The 22,292-nt window shown below is 42.7% G+C and overlaps 1 protein-coding gene across 1 annotated transcript in view; it reads left to right on the top strand.

The window, feature by feature from the left end:
- mtcl2 (microtubule crosslinking factor 2) overlaps positions 1-16,046 on the top strand; it is an 85,148-nt gene extending 69,102 nt beyond the window's left edge. Inside the window, exons 16-24 of the mRNA XM_076093272.1 lie at positions 3,855-4,004; positions 4,317-4,433; positions 6,504-6,568; positions 6,804-6,933; positions 7,174-7,764; positions 7,941-8,196; positions 8,284-8,502; positions 9,682-10,100; positions 10,455-16,046. Coding sequence (XP_075949387.1) covers positions 3,855-4,004; positions 4,317-4,433; positions 6,504-6,568; positions 6,804-6,933; positions 7,174-7,764; positions 7,941-8,196; positions 8,284-8,502; positions 9,682-10,100; positions 10,455-10,607 — 2,100 coding nt within the window. The 3' untranslated portion in view covers positions 10,608-16,046. The remainder of the gene's footprint in view (positions 1-3,854; positions 4,005-4,316; positions 4,434-6,503; positions 6,569-6,803; positions 6,934-7,173; positions 7,765-7,940; positions 8,197-8,283; positions 8,503-9,681; positions 10,101-10,454) is intronic.
- The last annotated feature ends 6,246 nt before the right edge of the window (positions 16,047-22,292 follow it).

The following is a 22,292-nucleotide window of genomic DNA, read 5'->3' as shown; positions in this document are numbered from 1 at the left end:
AATCATAGCAGCCTCACCATAACTTAACCCAAACCTTAATTGATTATGATGATCAATATTTTAAGATTTAGGTTTTTGATCACTTTATCCTAATGCTAATTCTAATCTTAAATCCTAATTCTAAAACTGAAATGTCCCTTTGTGAAGAAATAAATACCCTCGCTATGACGGGTGTGTTTTGGTCCACAGCAGTACCGATACACAAAGACAGACAGAGAGACACTCGCACACGGACGGAGTCATTAATCATCGTCATGATCAGAGAGACTCTGCCCTCGCGCTGTGGTGCGCCATCATTTGTCTTCCGATTGGTTTGGCAGCTCCTCTTGGCAACCAATAGGAGTTGCGAGCGGCATCACAAAGTGATAGGACGCTCTCCTTTCCTTAAACGTGACGTAGCGGCAGCTTATCTATATAATTACATTTACAGACTAACCTTTGTGGCTTAATCAAAGAATCCAATCACATGGCTGCGATTCATTTTGAGTGAAACCAACCATGTCGTGCCGGGCAGGATGTCGACACAAAAATATGAGTTTCATATTTGATTATGTTTAACTGTGTTGCACTTTATCACAGATTTTGTCAAATTGAAACAGAAGCACACACACATGTGCAACACTTTATTTCCATTATTCTCTTTTCTGCCCTGTAAAGTGTGTGTGCGTGTGCGTGTGTGTGTGTGTGTGTGGGTGTGTGTGTGTGTGTACACATACTATGGGTGTCCTAGACCGGCCTAGACGCCACAGCTGGAACTAATCTCTTCTCTGCCAACAATGTACACTGTAAAGTATGCCTTTAATTTGCCCTCCTGGTGGGGTGTGTGTGTGGACATTCACCAGCCCACCGAACCACGTCGGTGCCAAGGCGTCCTGGCAGCATGTAGCTCCAGCTGTTGGCTTTGTCGACCAAGTCAACTCAATTTCAAACACCGTCCTACCTGTCAAACGGCTTGACAGGAAATTATCTTCGCCGTTCAGCCTGATAAACAAACGCCATCAGCGAAGTAGAAAAGATATCCAGAGCCCTGAAAGCGTGCAGTACAACACTGCCTCCTTTTTTTTTTTTTTGTCCATTAATCAGTCATCCGTGCTGACAGTGGGACATGTTACAAACACCTGTTGAGAGCAGCTGGAGGCTCTGATCGCTCACATCTGTTGAATCTGCTGAATATGAAGATAAAGGGGTCGGGCAGGGAAAAGAGATCGTCTTTTCAGACAACAGAAACCTCAATGTGTAACTCCATTGTATGAGTCCTCATACATAAACAATAAACTAGATTATTTGTTTCTTCTGAAACAATACACGTGACTGTCCAGGAATGACTAGTATAAGTGTTTTCTGATCTGTTCCCTCTGCAGTCAAGCTCTGCTTAAATTGAGGCTTGAGCTAGGAAACAGCTAGCCTGGCTCTGTCCAAAGGGAATAAAAATAACTGCCTACCGACGCCTCTAAAGCTCATTTAATTAACATGTTGTATCTAATCTCATGCTCCCAGCATGCTCCCAGCCTTTATGCTAAGCTAAGCTATCTGTCTCCAGTCTCCAGCTTCATATTTAGCATAAAGGCATGAGAATACAACTAATCATGTTTTCCCAAAATGTCAAACTCTTCCTTTAAGGTTCGAGGGAAAAATCCGATACAGCTAAAAGAACCCAATATAGCATCGTTAGCTTGAAAACAGCAAGCCGTGACGTAGCGACACCGTTGCTTCATCATTTCAGACCTCTTAAATGTATTTGTAGTCAACATGGTGTCATGTGAGAGCCCCACGCGAGAAAGTCCGAGGTAAATTAAGAATGTAAAACTCTGATTAGCAACTTCTGTCAGCTAAATGCTGCTCAGAATATTTGTTTGTCTGTTTACACATAATAGAGAACATTTATGAACAGCTACTGACAGAAAAAAGGCAGAAATTGAGGTTGAGATGAGACTTCAGAGCTTCAGTTGTAGATGCAACGCAGTCAGCTTTGCTATATTTAACATCTGCATGCATTATGTAATAGCTAGGCTCTGTTTCTATTTATAAACCTGGCACACATCTTGTCTCTCAGGATGGTTGTGGTTGCTGCTTGCCCTAGAATTACCAGCTGATGGCTGATATGGAGTACTGATAGCTTTAACAGTGGAAACACACCTCACTGTTGTCCTGTAGTTAAAATCACACGCTGCCCAACACAGCACATAGTACCCTGTGGGTCCGTCTCACACTAACCAGTGGTATTGTTTGCATCAACAGTTACTGTTTGTTACCAGATCATTGCTAATAGAATGAACTACAGTAGAGTATCAGGATAAAGTATTAAGAATTGTATTACTAATTTGCCATTGCATATATTCTACAGGAAGATCACAGTGGCTAAACATGGAGTTTATCCTTCTTATACACTCTGATTGGTATAATAACAACAATGGATCTAATGATAGTAAGATTAAGTAATTCCTCTTGACTTCAGCACTTAAGGGCCCCTGTGGGTTTGATTGGGGTTTGTTGCCACAGCGCTGTTGTTGTTTGTAGCTCTCGGCTCTGTGTGTCTACAAATACTTTCTATGTCTCTTTCTACGTCTACGCAACATTAGGGGGGATTTTTTTATGCTAAACCAGATTCCTCACTAACCAAGCCCTGAAGTGTCCTCTTGGGATTATTTTAATAAAATTTAATTAATGAATATCTGCTTTTATATTCACGGTTTTGGCTGAATAAATAGAAGTAATTGAACTTGCTAAATGATGAGTGGCGAGTCGTGAACCAGGCGTCTCTCATCCACCAATAAATGCCAGTCATCCGGTGAAATCGCCTCCCTCTTAACGCCTCGGCAGTAAACCTCGTTAAGAGGCGGGGCTCGTTAAGGCTGCGGTCGTCACTAACGAGCAACGCTCCGTTGCCATAGGAGACGGGAGATTGGATAGGCGAGCGTGTGTTACGCTGTGATTGGCTGCCAGACGGTTCCATTAGCACCATATACGGACGCCAGTGCCAAAGAGCCACGGGGGATTGATGGGTCCGGGGTTGTGTGTAGGTGTGTGTGTGTGTCTGCTTGTCAAACTGATGGGCCCGGTAGTGTCGTCTGTGTGAACTATGAGGCTCACACTGAGGAAAAGGGAAAGCAGAGCTGCTCATAAAAATTTCAAGCGATCCCACCTACCAGGCTCTGTGACAGCAGGACAGATTTATACAGAGCGAGAGAGAGAGAAAGGGGGGGTGAGAGACCTGGAAATAGAAGGTGAGAAAGCAGTAGAGAGAGGGTGAAGGGGTGAGAGGGATGGAGATGGGGAAGAGGGAGGAGGAAGGAATAGATGAGAGAGCTTCAGTAGCAAAGATATAATCAAAGGAGAAGAACAGAGAGACAGTTCTCTAGGTTGTGGTCTCTGTCCTCCTCACCAGTCCCTCACCACAACATGAACATCAATGGATGAGCAGCAGAAAGCCCTCACAAGGATCTCATCTGTGTGCAGACTTTACTTTGCCTTCTGTCAGGTGGATGAGGTCATATAACAGACTTTTCCCCAATACATAATAATAATTGTGTGTGTGCGTGTTTGATGTGGAAAGTAACTAAGTACATTTACTTAAGGGCAGAGCTGAAGCAAGATTTTACTGAAGTTGTACTTTAATTGAGTATGTTCATGTTGTTCCGAGCGCCAGTGTCTTTTTTTCAGTTGTTCCCAATGAAGAGGGATCGTATCGCGATGTTATATCTTATGAGATCATCATGTAATGATGCCGCTGATACATTCACTCAGCATTATTTTAACACTCCTGCTTTATAAGAAGTACTTATTACTCGTGCTTATTTTGATAATGGGTGTAAATGAGATTTTGACCATGATTTCTGTGTCTTTTCTCCTCTCAGCTTGAGACCAAATCAGGAAAAGCAGCGTCTCTGTCCGTCACTGATGCACTGGAGCCTGCGGACCTGAAGGTGGCGCTGAAGAGGGAGTGTGAAGAGCACCAGCACCTCCTGGCCGATTCCTACGCAGCCGTGATGGACCTAACTAAACAGGTAAGTGTCTGTCTGAACGCACCCAGTTGGGTTGGAAGGAAACAAGCAACATCTGCGACTTTGTTTACACGGACAGAGCAAACTGTGTTGGGAGATTTTCTCACAAAGAGATAAATCTCTCCAGCTCAATTTCCGGTTGTAAAAACGTATTATTCAATTTGTGTGACGGCTCAAGAGTTGTGTTTTACTTAACATCGATCTAGTGTTAAAATTCATATTCCGGCGGTGTGCACTCCTCATCCATCCTCTTCCTCTGATGTTTTTACTTCTTCTACTCGTCTCTCCGCTGTGACCCACCTGCGGACCAATCAGCTTCAGATCGGGGAGAGGAACTGGGGCAGAGAGAAGCTGGAGCTGCTGGAGAGGTTCAGCCAGGAAAGAGCTCAGTGGGAGCAGAGACTGGGAGAGGCCACTGCACAACAGGGCAAGGTATGACGGGCTGTGTGTGTGTGTGTGTGTGTGTGTGTGTGTGTGTGTGTGTGTGTGTGTGTGTGTGTGTGTGTGTGTGTGTGTGTGTGTGTGTGTGTGTGTGTGTGTGTGTGTGTGTGTGTGTGTGTGTGTGTGTGTGTGTGTGTGAGAGAGGGAGAAATGTCAAAGATGAAGAAGAGAGAAGGAGTGAGCATATCTTGGGTGATGGAATCTGAGAGGATGAGGGTGTCTGAGATAAGAAGGACATCTAAAGGGTATCGAGTCATTGGATCAGATGTGTGTGTTCTTGGTACACTTTTTTTTGATTACGTCCAATCACATCTGATGATTTCTCTGAAATAGTATTAACATTTTACAAAAGCCATAGCTAGTGCAATAAGGCTGCTTTCAGACTGCCTTTAGCATTTCACCAAAAAAACTAAAACAATATAGAAAAAAATGTGTCAACTTTACAACTCAGTCAAATTTAAATGCATGTTTTTCACGAACACTTTTCATGTGCTACTATCGCCTATTGTCAGTTTACTTCAAACCAACTTCACGTCCATCTGGGCCTCCTTCCTTTATATACAGTACCAGACATGCATCATGCAGTAAGTTAAAGTCAAAAGCAACACTAGAAATGTCAAAATAGAACAAGAATGCATGTTACTGTTGTCTATAGGGTGATATTTCTCCTCTTGGGATACTTTGCTGATGCTGACAAGTAACCGCAGCTGTTGATGACCTAATGTGAGTCAGGAGGAGGAGCCTCTCTGGTGTAATTGCCTTACTGGTTAGTCTGATCTGCTGATTATACATCAGAGCAGTCACTGCCAAGCTGCTGCAACATGTCTGAGAGGGATTTCATCAGTGTTTTAAAGTGGTAGTTAGTTTTTTTCCCCATAAATACACAAATAAATTAAGATGTCTCTGTCTGCTGTGTCTCCGGTTCTCAGTCTGAGGGTGTCTTTGTCTTCCCTTTCCTTTCTGTTCATTCCTTTCACTCTTCTCATCTCTTCTCCTCTCCTTTTCCTTCCTCCTGTCTGCTGCGTGTGATCCCGTCTCACTCCTTCCATTAAGTGGCCGTGCGCTGCTTTGGAAACTTGGCAGCAGTCCGCAGCTCGTCATCCTTTAATCTACTCTGTCTCAGTCTCTCAGAGTGTGTCTGTGTCACGCTCTGTCACCCACAAATCACATCTCCTGTCTACTCTACTGGTGTTGTGCTGTTGGGCCTTCCAGAGACTTCTGACTTTTGATTACAGTGCCTCCATCAGGCCAGTCAGTGTAAAAGTAGCTGGATTTTAGTGTCATTTGAGCTTCTCGGAGTTGCTGTACAAATCTGATGTTTACTGTTTCCAGTTGAAACGGGATGTTGGGGTGGATTAAGCTAGTTTGGTTAAGTTTGAAGTGGCAGTCCCCCTGGCAATTGCAGAAGTACCCCATTGGGCCCAAGTAAGCCTGTTTAGGAATGTAGTCTAAAAACTAGTCTATATTTAGCGATCTGTCAGTGTTCTGTACACACCCGTGCAGCGTGGTCTGCAGTTCAGTGAGTTGCAGGCGAAAGTGTATCTGCACAACTAAGCACATTATCTGCAGATGTCCTTTTCCCCTCTCCCCACTCTGTCCCTCTCCTCTGAGGGGAAACGAGAGTGTGAGATCACCTCTGAAGTGTGAAACGATCTGACTCAGCATCACCATCTCTCTCTCTCTGTGTGTGTGTGTGTGTGTGTGTGTGTGTGTGTGTGTGTGTGTGTGTGTGTGTGTGTGTGTGTGTGTGTGTGTGTGTGTGTGTGTGTGTGTGTGTGTGTGTGTGTGTGTGTGTGTGTGTGTGCATGCTGTCTGCCACAGATAGATTATACTTGTCAGTCTCCACTTTCTTCTGCCAAAACAGCTCTAGAGGAAGTGGACGGCAACGAGATGAATGTGTCTACAGTGGATGTCTGCCAGGGTGTGAAAAAAAAAGGAAAATGCCAAAAGAACAATTTGCTCAAATGATGCAATCTTTCAAAAATGCGAATAAGATGTAAAAAAAAAAAAAAAAAAAATAGTTGTGTGGTTTCACTGACAGGTGTGTGTTTGTCCTCACAGTCAAAGTCATTCGGCAGCGAGTCTTCTGCAGACACAGTCGTCACGAATGGAACAGGATCATCAAGGTAACAATTTAAACACGTTATCTCACAGTTTTAAATCAATCGGTAACATGTGGAAGAAATCAGAACATTTTCTAATCAACCTGTGTTTGATTATAGGGCTGTTTCATCAATGCTTTTTATTAGCAAAATGTTGAAAACAGCTTCATGAACGAGTGTGAATTCGTCGTCTCGATGAGCAGAGCATAACTTTGCTTCTCTTTTCTCATCCACTCCGTCCTCCTCCTCCAATGAAAAGAACCAAGTCCACTTCAGCGCTGGACGGCCCAGAAGTCAACGGTGGAGCCAATCAGGAGGAGAGAATTCAGTTTGCTGTCCCAGAGCTGGGTGACCTCACCAGGAAGAACTGGACCTACCTAACCAACGAGGTGAACAAGTTGTGATTTTACACATTTATTGGTTTAAGATGTGCAGTTTGTTGGGATTTCTTTGCTTTGATATGTTTGACAAGACTAGTGAAACAAAGACTGGTTGTACTTGTAAAAGTTATACGATTTGTATAACAATTGTCATAATATCTGTGCTCTCCTCAAGCTGAAGACAGCATCGTAAAAATGTATACTGATCACTGTTTTATTAAAAAAATTTTGTCCCCACTCTCATCCCAGACCCCAGAGGTTGGGGACACCTGTAAAACCTGGGACGGTCCCAGTGGCTCTTGCAGCAGCTTAGTGGGATCAGAGCTGGATCTGGAGACCGTCCAGAGGAGCTACACTGCTCCAGACCGCACCGGCATCCGGATCTACTACAGCCCTCCTGCTGTAAGACGCATGGAGCACTGCAGAAGGAGCCAGGAGGCCAAAGAGCCACAGCAGGCCCAGAACGGGAGCTCTTCCCTGGGAGTGAGTGGCTCCGACGCAGGCGTGGCTGCGGTGGGAACCCTTGAGGTTCAGCAGCAACAACCTCCTTCCTCCTTTTCGTCCTCGTACGAGCAGTGGCTGAGCTCACTGTCCAAGCAGCACAGGGAGCTGCTGGAGAGCAGAAGCGGCTGCATCACCGGTTCGATCCCCAGTGTCGCCAGCAACGGCGTCGGCGGCTCGGTTGATGGGATGACGCCCTCGTCGGCTTTCCACGGCCTGGAGATCGGGGAGATTTCCGCCAACTTGAGTGATGACATGAAGGAGATGACCAACTGTGTCCGCCAGGCCATACGCTCTTCCTCTCTGGAGAGGAAATCCTCCAAGGAACCTGGGAGTCAGGTACTTTCTTTTTAATAATGAAAAGACCTTATAGTCCAACTATTTTCATAGGTTTGAGGGAAAGCGTCTTTTTCGGAATCATCTCTCTTCTGTGGCTGTTTCGATTACTCTTCATTGTTTTTTCTCCTTCTCTCAACACGCTAAACGTTCTCCATCATTTCCTTTTCTCCCCCCAGGGCATGTCCACCAGGTCCACGCAGACCGCTGCGCAATATGTCAGCATCGGGCTTCAAACCGACAACCTTTCCAACAGCAGAGGGTTCCACCATAAAGCCTGGTCTCCTCGCCCCTCGTCAACAACCACATCCTCGCTGGTGTCCGCTCGAACCCGGCAGATATCCTCATCCCTGGATAAAGTTCACAGCCGCACCGATAGGCCATGCTGTTCACCCAAGTATGGCTCACCCAAACTACAGCGCAGAGTGTCTTCTGGTAATTAGAGTTTGTTCTCCGGCCTCTAACATCCACTGTAAACACTATTGCTTGGGAGAAGGTGACACCCGACTGCTCTGTTTTTAGGCTCCATCTCCAGACTGGACGGCAGTTCCTCTTCCAGGGACCGGAGCCTGTGGAGCCTCCAGCAAAGATCCATCGGCGGAGGAGGAGGCTCGGCGTGGGCTCGCTCCACCACCACCAGGGACAGCCCCGTCCTGAACGGCCTCACCGACGGCCTCTCCAGCCTCTTCAGTGTGGTCGAACACGCTGGAAGCACAGAGTCGCTCTGGAGGGCTGACGGAGGTAAGATACTGTGTGAAGATAAAACCCTTTTCATGGAAGACATTCTGTCACTTGACATGTCACAGTAGGAGAAGTGCAGGTGTAAAAAATACAATGATGGCAGAATGCCTCGGTTTCAGGATCCTGTTCATGCTAGCGTACTAAGATCATAACGGAGACTGTTTTTTAGTAACACCTGTGGTTTTCCTGCAAATGTCAAAATGTCTGCTCTTAAAAAAAGACAATCAACCAAATTTGCTGGCATTCATTAACTTTGACTTCTGACTTTTTGCTTAAAATTTCAAAAGGAGTCATTTATTTGCCCACAAATGTCAGCCGGTGTTATTTTTGTCAGGTCTTTGACATCACTCCATTTTTTTCTTACCATTATTTTGTTACTGCACACAGTGCAATGCATACATTATTTATTTTCTATTAGGGGCGGGTCTTAGCATTATTTGTTATATACTTAATATTTTTACTCTTGTTATTATTCTTATGTTCTTGTAATTTACTTTTTCTCTTTTAGTTTACTTATTTTACAAAATGTTCTATTCTATTCCATTCTATTTTCTTATTCTTCCGTGGTAATTTTTCATCAATCTCTGGCACAAGAATATCCTTCGGAATTAATAAATAGATATCTTATCACTCTTATTTTATATGAAACAACTTAAGTGGAATGCAGTCTTTCGCTTTTAAGGATTCAGCACCCATCTACACACTTATCAAACTCTATGAAATATCAATTGTTTTATCTGAAGTAGAGTCCAAAACTCAAACATATTCAGTTGACAGTATTATAAAACAGAGCAAACCCTTACTACATCAGTTATTTAAATAAATTTACATATTCTAAATAGTAAAGTAGAGTAGAAATCAATGATGTTTTTAATTAATATGTCAGGTGTACAGTGCAGTGGAGTATGGCAACACAATATAACTATTGTGTTTCATGTCATTCGGGTTTTGTCTAGAATACCTGGTGAATTAAATTACTCGTAGAGGTCAGAGGCAGAACACAAACGTCTACCATGAGTCAAAATTCACAATCTTGCTTTCACATCTAGAGTCTCCATTCCTGTTGAATGTCACTGACTTGACACTGCAAGCATGCGTCCAGGATTCAAACAGTCCCGTAAACCACAATTTCTGGAAAATGGATATAATCGCTGTCTTGAATCCCTGTTTTGCGATTAGGAGCCAGTCCAGCCCGGCAGTCTCCTGCCGCAGGGAAACCCACCAGTGCACCGGTCTGTGGACCTGACCCCGGCTCTCAGCGGTACGGAAGCCTGGTCCAGGAGTTCTTCAGGAATGTCTGCAGCAGCCGTGGCCCAGGAGCAGTCGCCCTGTCTGAGGAGAGACCGCAAAAAGACTCCAATTGCAGCCTCGGAGGCCCGGGTGTCTCGGGGAGTTTCAGCGGAGTGGATGAGCCCAAACCGGAGTGCGTGTCAGTCGTGGTCGGGGGATTCGGAGCGCTGGCTGGAAGCAACGACAGCGTGACCAAGATCGTCAATAAGAGGTTCATGAGACAGACGGTCAAGGAGGAGATGGTCGGTATCATGGGAGGAGGGAAAGAAACGACGAGCAACGGCAGCGCCGCAGGATCTGGGACAGAGGTGCGTCCATCGGAAATGTGCTTTTATTAGGAACTTTAAAGAGGACCATACCAGTGGTTGTTTTATCCCATTTACATTAAATAACATTTACTGTACATCACAGCTCCTCTGCCAACAATTAATCTGGGTTTTACAAAAGTCTATATTCTTTCTACTATTCCAGTAGAACAGTGGTTTCTTTTTCGAAAGCATGCTGAACAGTTTTAGATTTCTTTCTGTATTTCCGTCATTTTGCCCTGGTATGGTCTTTTTAAAACTCAATCTAAAATAAAAAAAATATGTTCATAATATAATATGACAACATTCATACCTACCTACGTGTTTGGATAAATACGACATCTTTCCATTTCCCAGGATGCACCCTGTGACTGTGCTGCCCAGTCCTCCTCCTGCCTCGCCCGACCGTCAAGAGCAGCCGGAGCTCACCATTCCCTCGGCCAGTGCAAGCACCGCCCACAAGAGTCTCCGACGACACCCGAGGAGCAGGGGGACACCTGCAACGAGTGATGACGCTTCAAAGACACGCAACACACACACACACACACACACACACACGCAATACCGATTCTTCACAAACACTGTACATCACTGCCATGACAAAAACCCAATTCCTCACACCTCTCACAGCAAATGTACATTCACACATACAACCTGCCACACAGGTGCACTGCCAAACATCACACACACACACACACACACTGCTGGCACACTGCACAGACTGCCCCACAAACCCACTGCCACATGCACACATCCATAACACTGGTCTTGGACTGTACCATTCTGATGCCAAGGACAGGGAGGTCAGAAACTCCAAGCCAGCAACAGATCCAACCATCACAAAACTACCAGCAGGACATAAAACACACATTCATTTGACACGCTTTACTAAACAAGAGTAACTCTACGAACTAGTCTAAACAAGTAAATGTCAGGACCGGATCTACTTAACCCTTCAACCCCCCCCCCCCCCCCCCACATTTACAGAATAAGGTACTACAAATTGTCCGTTTTGGACTGGAAAATCCACCTTTACGACGTCGTCTTGCCACCATGCTGTTGGACCAGTAGCCATGTTGGATTTACAGATAAGTAAAGAGGAAAAAAGGACGTGGTCCCAGTTTGAGTTTGCGTTGAAAGTGCATGTGTTACTTTGAGAGCCACAGTATAAAACTGGAGAGGAGACATCGGGTCACAGCTGGAAAGATCTTCCACATTGTGGTAGCAACTCTGAAACCATCAGAGAGATGATTTCTCTCTGAACTTTGACGTCATATACACACATGCTGTGCTGGGAAATGCAATTCTGCCTTTTTGATTCATTAGCACAATAACATTCCAGCGGGTGTCTCCAACAAGGATCTGACAACGCCACCTTTTGATGACGCATCTGCTTCGGTTGCAGCCTGGCATTCAACGGTCCTCCTGTTACGGTAGATGGTGAAAGGAGAGTTCTTATTGGACTACAAATCCCAGCATGACTAGATTTGGACTCCATGGATTGATGTTTGGACTCGTCAGCTCTATAAATGAGACCATACAACTGATTTGAGTGGACCTCCTACCATTGTTGCGTAGTAGCAAACGGAAAGAACGAAAGAAGATCCCCAGGCCTGCTCGCAAGTAACTGTCCCTTGTGCTCACAGAAGGACTTTGGCCACTAATACGGAGACGTTTTGTGGCATCGTAGTCGTGGTTACTAAACCCTATAGATGTAAAGAAACCCACTTCAAACGTCTTACCCTCCAGAGTCTGATTGGAAGAATTATAGTTTTGGTTTGGACCTGTTGCAGCAGGCAGAAAGTGCCTGCTCGTTTCCTATTTTGAGATATTTCTTAACTGATGTCAGGATTCATCTTTAACCCTTTGATCATCGTCCACCTAAAAGCCCATCTGCTGTTTTCACTTGGCATTGGATGGAGATGCACTGATATGACTTTTCAAAACTTGTTTTTTTACCAGCTTTGCAGAGTGCCTCAACAACTAGTTTGGCATCCTGCTCCACAGGCCAAAAAAAGTATTCCAATTCCCTCCATTCTGTAAGAAACAGTACAGAACATTTAGGTGGTTTACACTAAATATCAACGTCACGCGTGACTTTTGGAATCTGATTTAAATGATTAAGAAAGGTTTCAACAACACTAATGATACTGACCTGATGTCCAGCAGCTTCATCGGTGCATCCCTACCCTGCTGTGCTTCATGGCATCAGATACGAGGTGTGTCCAAACTCAAAATGCTCATCGACCAGAAACACTCACTAACTCTAAGCAGTGTCCAAGGAGAACTCAGAAGCATTCCTTTTATTAGAGTCTTTCCCAGATGTGTGTGTGTGTGTGTATGGTTTGTATGTACGTTTAGTCATTGAATTCTCAGCGTTATGGTGTACCAGTGCATCATTTCCAGGTCTAGTGAAGGGGATAGTTTTTAAATACTTCCTCTTTTCCTTCCGCTCTTCTCTCACGCACAACTGTCCTCGTGTTGTAGTACGTCACCGCCGGCGTAGCTACTCTGCGAAATCTATACGCATTTAAAAAAATGTAGCATTATAACGGGATCTTGGTAAAGAACCAGCGGAGAGCTGTGACTGTCCGTTTGAAGCCAGAGTAGTTTAACCACTGAGTTTTTACTTTTTAACAAATACATTGGAGACAGTCAGTAAAAGACAAAGAAATATGTTCCAGGGGTACTGACACAAATGGTCTCTTGGTGAATTGGAAACCTAAAACGAATACTGTAAACTGAAAACAATCATATTTGGAAGGGTTTTTAATTCCATTTCTTTCTCCTGTCCCTTTGTTTGTTTCTAATCAATCAATCAATAGATATTCAAAGTGCCTGTCAGATTACTTTTTAGTCAGCTCACACCAAAACTGGACTCCATATAAAAAAAAAACACAAACAAACACAGCGGGCCTTTTTTTTAAATGGGCGAGATTGTTTTTATGCACATAATTGCGATCAGGCTGTAAGTAAAGCTACAATAGAGTGCTGTACCACAGTGGAGGAAGGACAAGACGGTTTACAGGTATAGTAGGACATAGTATGCACACCATACTAACTTTTTTTATAACAAGGGTTATTGTATTTCTGGAAAGTAATTTATTTTTGTTTGGTTTATTTTATATGGATGTTTTTGCTGATTTATCAGCCTGTTGTTTCTATTATTTCTGTTCAGTTATCACGGTGCTACTTAGTGTGACATCTGCTGTGGGCTCATCTATTTGAACTATGTCTATTTGTGAGCTGCAGTCGAGCATTTCTCCATCTCTGCACACGATTTAATGACTCAGCAGTTTAAAATAGGGCATTACAGTAACAGTGCGTGTATTTAAATAACACAGGGAGGAAAAGCCACAGTCTACATGCGGCTGTCTGTCTCCGCTCCAGCCCTCGATGCTGGTACAAAAAACAATTATCTGAAACCAGTCACCGCTTCAAAAGCTACTTGCTACGGGAATAGACGGGTCAGATGTTGGACCACAATTATACAACAGGTTGTTTTAGCCAAGCACTCTAATTGGTTAAAGACCACATGAAGTCATATGACCTCATTAGAATGCTTCCAAATAGCACCGCTAATATGTACACATCCATTCCTGTCTACATTCCATGACATTATTTTTTAAAGCTTTGTAGTTACGTCACACAATTACAAACCACATCTGGTGTTGTCACTTAAGAGAATTACCTGATGATACATAACAGCAGAAAAGGGCTCGCTAAGACTTAGCTCGCTAACAAGCTAACAGGTTCACTTAGCAAAGCAGTGACCTGTGAGTCAGAACTCTGAAAAGTAAAACACTTTTAGGGAAAAGTCCACGGAAAATCCACCGTTTGTCGTATCAAACTGTAAACTTGCCATCCAGAAAGGTGGCTCTGAAAAGTTTAGCTTGTTTCTTCGCAGCTGTTGTCTGCTGGGATTTGGCAATTTCAAGGATTCCACAATGACCCAGTTTTCAGTTCACACTCCAGCAGCATAATCCACTTCTTTGCTGCCTCTCCGTGGTTATGTTTCCTACAATTATTCAAAATGTGGCTAATTATACTGCTTCTGTTTGGCACTAGCACGGTTAGCTGTTTGCATTTGTTGCACACAGCTCTGTATGCTAATGTAGTAATGTCAACTTTTTCCCTAGTCAGGAGGTCTGGCACATTTTATCAAAACTAAAAAAGAGGAGGACCTTGGCAGAGTCAGTGATACTAAGGCAAGAAGACAGTGGGATTTTAATTTTAATTGAATGAACGCAAACCCTACAAAATAAAAGCACAAACCTGAAACAAAAGTGGCCCAGCTCAATGACACGAGTGAAACAATAATTCTTGATTGTGAGAAAGATTGTGCTCTACCTCTTACACTTTTTACACCATTACCGAACTCTGAGTCACCTCATTAAGTAACACGACGATAAGGTACGAGTGTATCTTTAACGTTTCTGTGCATCGCCCTGAATGAGACGGTCACTTTGTGCCTCTCCTCTGCAAAGATGTCTGGCTTGAATTTAAACCAACAATTTTTCTGCAAATAGTTGACTCCACCTAGTACGAACTGCACGATGGTTCATTACATCTGGAGTTCAGATCAGATGTCTTCAGGTGTAGAATGATCTGTGTTTACGTTCACCTTCCATTGTTGCTCTCCTTCATATGTTTTGACTGACCAATAAGGGACCTCAGTGTCAGGACTACAGTACGACTCAGAAATTGGTTTTGCTTTTGTGTGACCAGACCTCTAAGCGGCAAACAATTCGGACCACGGTTATGTTTTGGTATCAGCCAACCTCCAGTCTTATGTTTTCTGCTGATATTGCAGAATGGAACGTAGGTCGGTATTTTAGACATGATACGATAGACGATTCCAGCGCACGTTGAGACTGTGGATAAAACTATTTTCATTTCATATTAGAGGACGCAAAAAAATACAGAACGTTTCGTGTTTTTAGCTGATTTGAACACATAAAATAATTAGTTTTTAATGCTTTACAACTCGTGATTCTTCCTATAATAACGTCAGATGTGACTGATATAGCTGGAAACACACCTCACAGCTCCTTCTGGTCTTTAACGTGGATGTATTTTCGCCAGTATAGAAGACTCCAAACTCTCTCCGACTCGGATGTCATTGGTCAGTTCTGCCTCGGCCTCTCCGGCCTTTCCACCTGCCTGTCAGGTGTTATATTTGCTCCTCCCCCTCAGGTTATAAGTACACAGACATAGCAGCCAATGACAGACGGTTTTTAATGGGTCGCACGTCATCACCAGCCAATAACTGATGAGCTCTTACAGGTTGCATGGCACAAACCACGACTCTCATTATTCCCCGTGTGTCTGTAAGCCTGTGGCCTGAAAAGCAGCATTTTTAACGTGTTTCCATACCATTCATATGATTGTTACATCCTGGGAATATGTAAATGAATTCTTAGCTGTTCATAATGTTAGCTCAACGATTACCTAGAGACTGCCTGTATATTTGCTTTATATAACCTGCTCTTGTCTTTTTTTAATAACACCTGTTTTCTTGAATAAAAGGAGACTGCAATGAATGACAAATTAAATGACAGAAATGTGTCCCCCTTGTATTGCAAATTGGAAAAGACAGAAAAAGGTTTGTACTATCTCCCTCCTTTTGTTTCTTTGAGAACGGCTGAATGTCAACAGCTGATCTGAGGCGTGTCGCTGTGGAAGTATGTAGCTCTCTCCCTTTACAGGCCCCCACTTGAGCATTTCTTCTGTACATAGGTGCATTTTTGAAGCTGACGAAAAACAAAAAAGGCAGCAGACGTTTAATGAGTAAGATGAGGAAATTTGATCCAAGTGGATTTTTAAAAAGGTTGAGGATTTAAAGTTTTCTTTCTTTTCTTTTTTCAACCGATGTAGCTTGTAAAACAAGATATTATAACTGCCTCCTGTTTGTCATAAAATTCACAAATAAATGTTTGTTGGAATTTATCACGGTTTGTTTTCTCGTCATTTTGTACATATTGAGCTTTGGGTAAAATGTCCCCTCTTTGTCCCCCTGTCCTCTACCGTCTTTGATAACAAATGACTTGCTTATTATCTCTATGAATAAAGGAGACCTAACCCACTGAGTGGAGTGGACAGATGGTGTTTTGTTGCGACAGCATTTGGAAAACACACATTATGAAAGATAGAATTATATGAAGTAATTAGGCAGCACTCCTCTTTTCGCCGTAAGCAGCCAGAACTGCAGACTAAACAAACTTGTGAAGCTATATAGTCGTCTTATCCCTTTGTTTGTCTTGAATCCTCATATGACTCAAAGTGGAAATGAAGCTGGTATGTTTTGCAAACCTGTGAAGGTAAGAGGGAGACATGAAGAGGAAACTGAATGGGATAAGAAGGAGAGAGAGAGAGGCCAGAGAAAATGACAACGAGCTGAAAAACAAGATACAGGAGATGAGTAACATTGCTCGAAGGAAGGAATAGAGACCAACCGAAAGAACAAAGGTCCTAAACACTTAGTGACACAAACTAGCAGGTGTGTTAAGCCTCGGGCTGAATCTGTAGTTTGTGCAACAAATACAAAGGAAGGAAGATGGTCGCTCAACCTGCTGCCGGCAGGATGGGAGACTGAAAAGGGAAAATGAGTGGAAGAAGAGAAGAAAGAGAGTTTCCCTGCAGGAAATGAATAAGAGTACATCCCTGCAAGCTGCTCTGTGGCGCTGTACTTAAGCACAGTGGTGCTTTCAGCTAAATGCTATATCCAAATGCTAACACAACGTTAACATGCTGATGTTGCATTGGTCTCATTGTAACGAGTGGGCTGCGTCTTTGGACCCACTCGACGCAGTGCTCAGTCGTTTTTGTGAACTTTTACTTTATTTGAGCATTTTTAAAAATCAGTCATTTTACTTAAGAAATAATACTTAATAAATGTTTGCGGGCTGAGTTGACGGGCCGAAGCTACTTAAAGCACAATCAAATGAAGTACCACATAAAGGGTGTGGTTATAATTAGCATTATGGTACCTCGGCATGGTTAAACAAGTGGTTGCCTCCATCTTTAATTAATGACTGATTTGCACCACCTGGCGATCTCATTCATGAGACAATTTGTCTAATTTCAGATTAGATTTTTGAGGAAATGGTGCATCGTGCACATGTTTAAATACCGCCTAGCGCGCGACTACTTTACAAGGCAACGAAGTGGGATTTTCTTTCTCACGTTCGTGTCTCTCTTTTGCTGTAGTGTGTGTGTGTGTGGGGGGGTTTATATTCTTTACATGTCTGCTTTGGTGATGTTTTATTCTGCTGTTGTCCATAGATTTATTTTTTGCCCATAATTTTAGTTTTTATGAGTTGTCTCTTTTCTATTGAATTATTGTCGCGCTACAGTGGGGAAGGTAGTTGTAAATGTATAATTGATAATCGGCTGTATGCACAGACTACAGAGTGCCCATCTGTGGGTTTGAACAGAGGTGGTTTTGTTGCTGATGTTGTTCCACTAAAGATGTTTTTTTATATAATCAGTAGTATCACAAATCATCCTCCTCCTCTCCCATAACGTTTTAAATGCCCTACTTTTGACTTTTACTTAAGGGGCCAGTGTTGGCGTTGGCTGAAATTGAAGATAACATGAATAGGTATGTTTTGTGTATCATCACCTGAAAATATGAATAGTTGTGTTGAGCCATTTATATCTAAATACGAAACAGGTGCTCTTATCTGAGTTTACCATCCAATGTTTCTACTGTAGCCCGGAACGGACAAACCAAATACTGGCTCGAGACCGCTCCATTTGTGTTTTGGCATCCGGCTCCATAGTTCTCCATCAGGCTTCAGGGCACACAGGAGATGTTTCAGTTGGTTGCAATCTGCAACCTCACTGCAAGATGCCACTAAATCCTACACACTGGCCCTTTTAAGTTCACACAAATAATTTGACTTGTGTAAAATGTCTTTAAATTGAATCAACCAATGCAGAGTACAATACAACACAATCTTGGCTCTTGGACATCGTAGCTGAGATAAAAAAAACAATGTTAAGTAATCAATCAGTGGGCAAAATGTGTCTGAAACGTGAAAGTTGATCAGATGTTTACCATTCAGATGATGTTTCGTGTATTGATATAGTCATTTAATAACTCTTAACACAGAATCAGGGTTACTTAACAATTGTAAGTAGGAATGTTTTTTATTTTTTTAAACTAGACTTTCTTGGTTTCTCATCAAGTCAGGTGTCTCACTTTATGAAAGCTGCTCCTGTGCTCCCTCACAGTGCACTTGCAATGTGCACTGTTGTCCTCTTTTGTCTTATGGATTCCAGTATTTACTAGTTCAGTCGCATGCTTTCTTTGACACTTTTTTTCTTTCCTCTGTTCGATTTACTTTTGCTTTTGTCCTCAAAGTGTCTTGATTATGAGAGAGCAAACAAGCTATAAGGATGCCAGCGGCCCTGATGGACAGACAGGAAGCAACCTTTAAAAACAAAAGAACCACTTCCTGTTTTGACTGAACTGAAACATCAGAGAGGGAATGGTAGAGCCGGGTAGTATTAAGTATTTTGTTGACTGGACTGTTACTCAAAGTGAATTTGTCTTTGGTAATTGTTACACTGTAGGTTTTTTTTTTTTTATCCAAATGTATGCTCCTCTTTTGATTTGTTATTTGTACTTTTTTAGACCTGGACCTACATACAGTAAATGCATAAATGAGAATTATATTATTGAGTTTCACGACATCCTTGATCAGCGAGTGAGATGATTTCTTGAAATACTTACACATGAAGGTTGTTAGCTGATCAAAAAAAACGACTCAATCAGGGCACATAAATATTTCAGCAAGTATAGATTTACTTGTTCCTCGTGTTGCGCCTTCAGTTAATTCAATGGATTTTCTTCAGTAGGCAATTTCACTGAGCCCAAATCCCAGCAGTCAAACTAAGGTGCATCAACTCCAGGAAAGTTAGATTCCCTGTTAATTCAACCAACTCAAGGATGTGGAGATACAAGAGAGCGTTATGCAAACATTCCTCTAACTTCGTCTCAACTTTTACTTGTTTTTATCTTTCTACACTTCTGCCTCGTGTGCGTGTGTGTGTGTGTGTAGTCTAAACCTAGCTAAAATAGGTCAGTATTCGAGGAAGCTTGAGGAGGTATTATGTCAAAGCAGTATTCTTTTGTATCTGCCTATCTATCGCTGAGAATGGGTTGGCGGTGTATGAGATGAGGGGAGCCGGGCAAAGGACTGAAAGTACAAAGTATCCTTCACAGGAGGAAGTTAGACCCTTTTTTCCCTTTTTCATTTTGAAAAGGTTTGACTTGCTGGAATGAATAGTTCCCAAATGTAATATCTGTCTTACTCTTACCGTCAACAAATCCCATGAAAAGACCAAACCCAAGATGAATTGATCCTAACAAGCGTTGTCTCTGCACCATAGACCTGCATTGTTGTCCTGAGACAATATAAAACCCATCAATGAGGCATCATGATGCGGTCACGTCACTGGGTGCCATGCTCCTTCATTACGATAAACACTAATTTATTTAGAATAAATCCCACATCCACCGTCCTGCTGCTGTAAATACTCACTAAGGCACCAAATGTGTATTACTCCACGGCTGGAAATAGTCCCAAACAAATGCACCATTTACTTTATTTGCTAAAAAAACTACAGTGACCAGTTGTTTTCAGAAGTTGTGGGATCTACCTGTGTGTAAACCTGAATAGAAATGAAACAAATCAAATGTGTGTGCGACTTATGATTTAGCTGTCGCAGTTTACATCACGCAGCCAAAAATACACCCACACGTACAAACACAGGATACAGTCAGCGAGGCTCCAGTCATTAAAACTGAACACAAGGAGAGGAACTCGAGCTCTTCACTCCAGACTAAATGCACAAAACACACACGGATACGCGCGGCATCTCTCTCACAGAGACGGTGGAATGTTTGCCAATACATTTGATGAGGGCCAAATCTGCTCTGAGAGGAAGGGAGGGCCTTTCCTTTCACAAAACACTCACTGAGCCAAGTCACCATCACCTCAAATGAAGACATAAACGACAGGCGGTTAAAAGTAAGCATGGATTTCTGCAGCGATGAGGAAAACACATCAAATATACACTTTGCTTCCGCTCCACACTGACTTCTCCTCTCTGTCCCTGCTCCTTATTTCTCTTATCAGATCAGTGATTACACTTGGGAGCCCTGAGGGGCTGTAGTGACGGCATAGGTTCAATCCAGACGGGTCAGTGAGTGCAATAAAGCGAGAGAGAGAGAGAGAGAGAGAGAGGGAGGGAGACAGGGCGAGACCGGTACAAAGCCTGGCCCTTAGTTACTGTGGCTACCCCTTGCAGTTCAGAGGAAGCATGCTTCCATCCACCTGAAATGGAAAAGTTAGTGTATTAATAAAGGCAAAATGCAACTAAGTAAACTAGAAAAAGACTTGGCGAATAAACCACATGAAGCACATGACTTAGACATGCACTGATGGCAATAAGGAGACTGTAATGTTCCTTAAAATCAATACATGACACAAACATGAATGCACGGTTTGAGGTTTGGCTCTCTTTTAGCCACCTCATTGTGCCCTCTTCCTCTGTAGTGGCTTAGTGGTACCCGACTGGAGAATTTGTACCACCAACGGCTTATCATGATACTTTTACCTCCTAATATTCCCATAACAGTGGTGAATAGAAATTCACATTTTATTTTGCAGGTTTTTCTTCTTTTCTTCCCTTGAACTGAGGAGGAAGTCGTTCTCTTTGCCTGCAGCGGGACCTTTTGCCTGTGAATGTAAAGAACACATTATTAGGAGTGAACAGGTGAACAGGAGTCCTGCATCAGATACTTACTGCAGGCGTAGGTTAGGATTCATAGTGGAGCGTCAGATTTCACCCGTTCATATCGACACCACAACACCAGAGGCATAGCTTTGTGCTGTGTAATTATATTCTCCACTGCAACTTTCCTTTTTTTTTTGTTTACACTTTTTCATTTACGTTGTGACTTTGAGCTACCGCTTCGCACATACTTATAGAACTGGAATTACATCCCCATTATTAATTACATACTCCTCAATGACTACACACCGCCATTAACAGAAATACATTTTGTGCGGCCATAGACCATCTTTAATAACACGGTTCGTAGCTGTAAATGAGGACTTGAACCAGGCAATGACTGAATAAACACAAACAAAGGGAGAGTTCAACGTGTGCTTGAAAAGACCAAACATATTTCTGGTGGTGTGGTGCCCTCTTGTGGCGGAATTACTGTATAACATTATAGAAGATAAAAACACAATACAACACGTTCACATTAATACTCCAATAAAAAACTATTAATTAACACGCAAAGTAATGACAAGTTATTCAAAGTGATGCAAATTAGATACAATATATAATATAATTAACACAAACTAGTAGATTCCACTAAGATGCAATAACACCCTACGTCTGTGTGTTTTCTCTTACCTTGCGTTGTAGTTTGTAGATTCAGTGCAGCCTGTCGGGGATATTTCACACTAGAAGTTTTCTTGAAATCCATCTGGTTCCTTCCTTTAGAGCGGATTTTATCCGCACATAGTTACATCCTCAGACATGCTGAGTCATTTGACCCAACAGCGCTTTCAAGTGGTCTGATTTGGCAGTTTTTGGCTAATAAGGGACGAAATATACTGTGTCTAGGGAGGATTTAGGGAAGGAAGGAGTGCTTTGGATCCAGTGTCTTGTTCAGAGGATGAAGTGAGGAAAGTTATTAAAGAAACTAGCTGCAGTGGATGAAGAAAAAGCGCACACTATGGAAAAGATTAAGTTATATTAAATGGGAATTGGAGGACAAGTTTTAATTGGATAATGGACTTTTTGAACAAGAGAACTATCCAGGTAAAAGTAGAGTGTGCTAAGTCCTATACTAGTCTTAATTATGATGAATGACATTATTCAAAATGTTTCGTAGATGTGAGGAGACGGCTATTTGCAGATGATGGGGATTCGTGGAATTTAAAAAAATGGGATTAAATCAAGTAGAGATGTTCTTTCCCAAGATTGAGAATAAGAGGAAAACAGTCATTAGAAGCGGTATGAAAGTGATTTATAGACAGATTTTTAGAAGTACATTTTGACTCCAGCGCTTCATAAAGAGAACACATTAAAGTATTGTGCATAAGTGGAAGAAATGCCTTGTAGGGTTGGACAGGGGAGCGGGTATTGTATGCTTGAAATGTATGT

This window comes from Anarhichas minor, unplaced genomic scaffold, assembly GCF_050575085.1.
Source record: "Anarhichas minor isolate MPS153535 unplaced genomic scaffold, ASM5057508v1 ptg000003l, whole genome shotgun sequence".
Classification (NCBI taxonomy): domain Eukaryota; kingdom Metazoa; phylum Chordata; class Actinopteri; order Perciformes; family Anarhichadidae; genus Anarhichas; species Anarhichas minor.
Note: the sequence above shows the minus strand (reverse complement) of the source record. Positions and strands in the feature narration are given on the sequence as shown.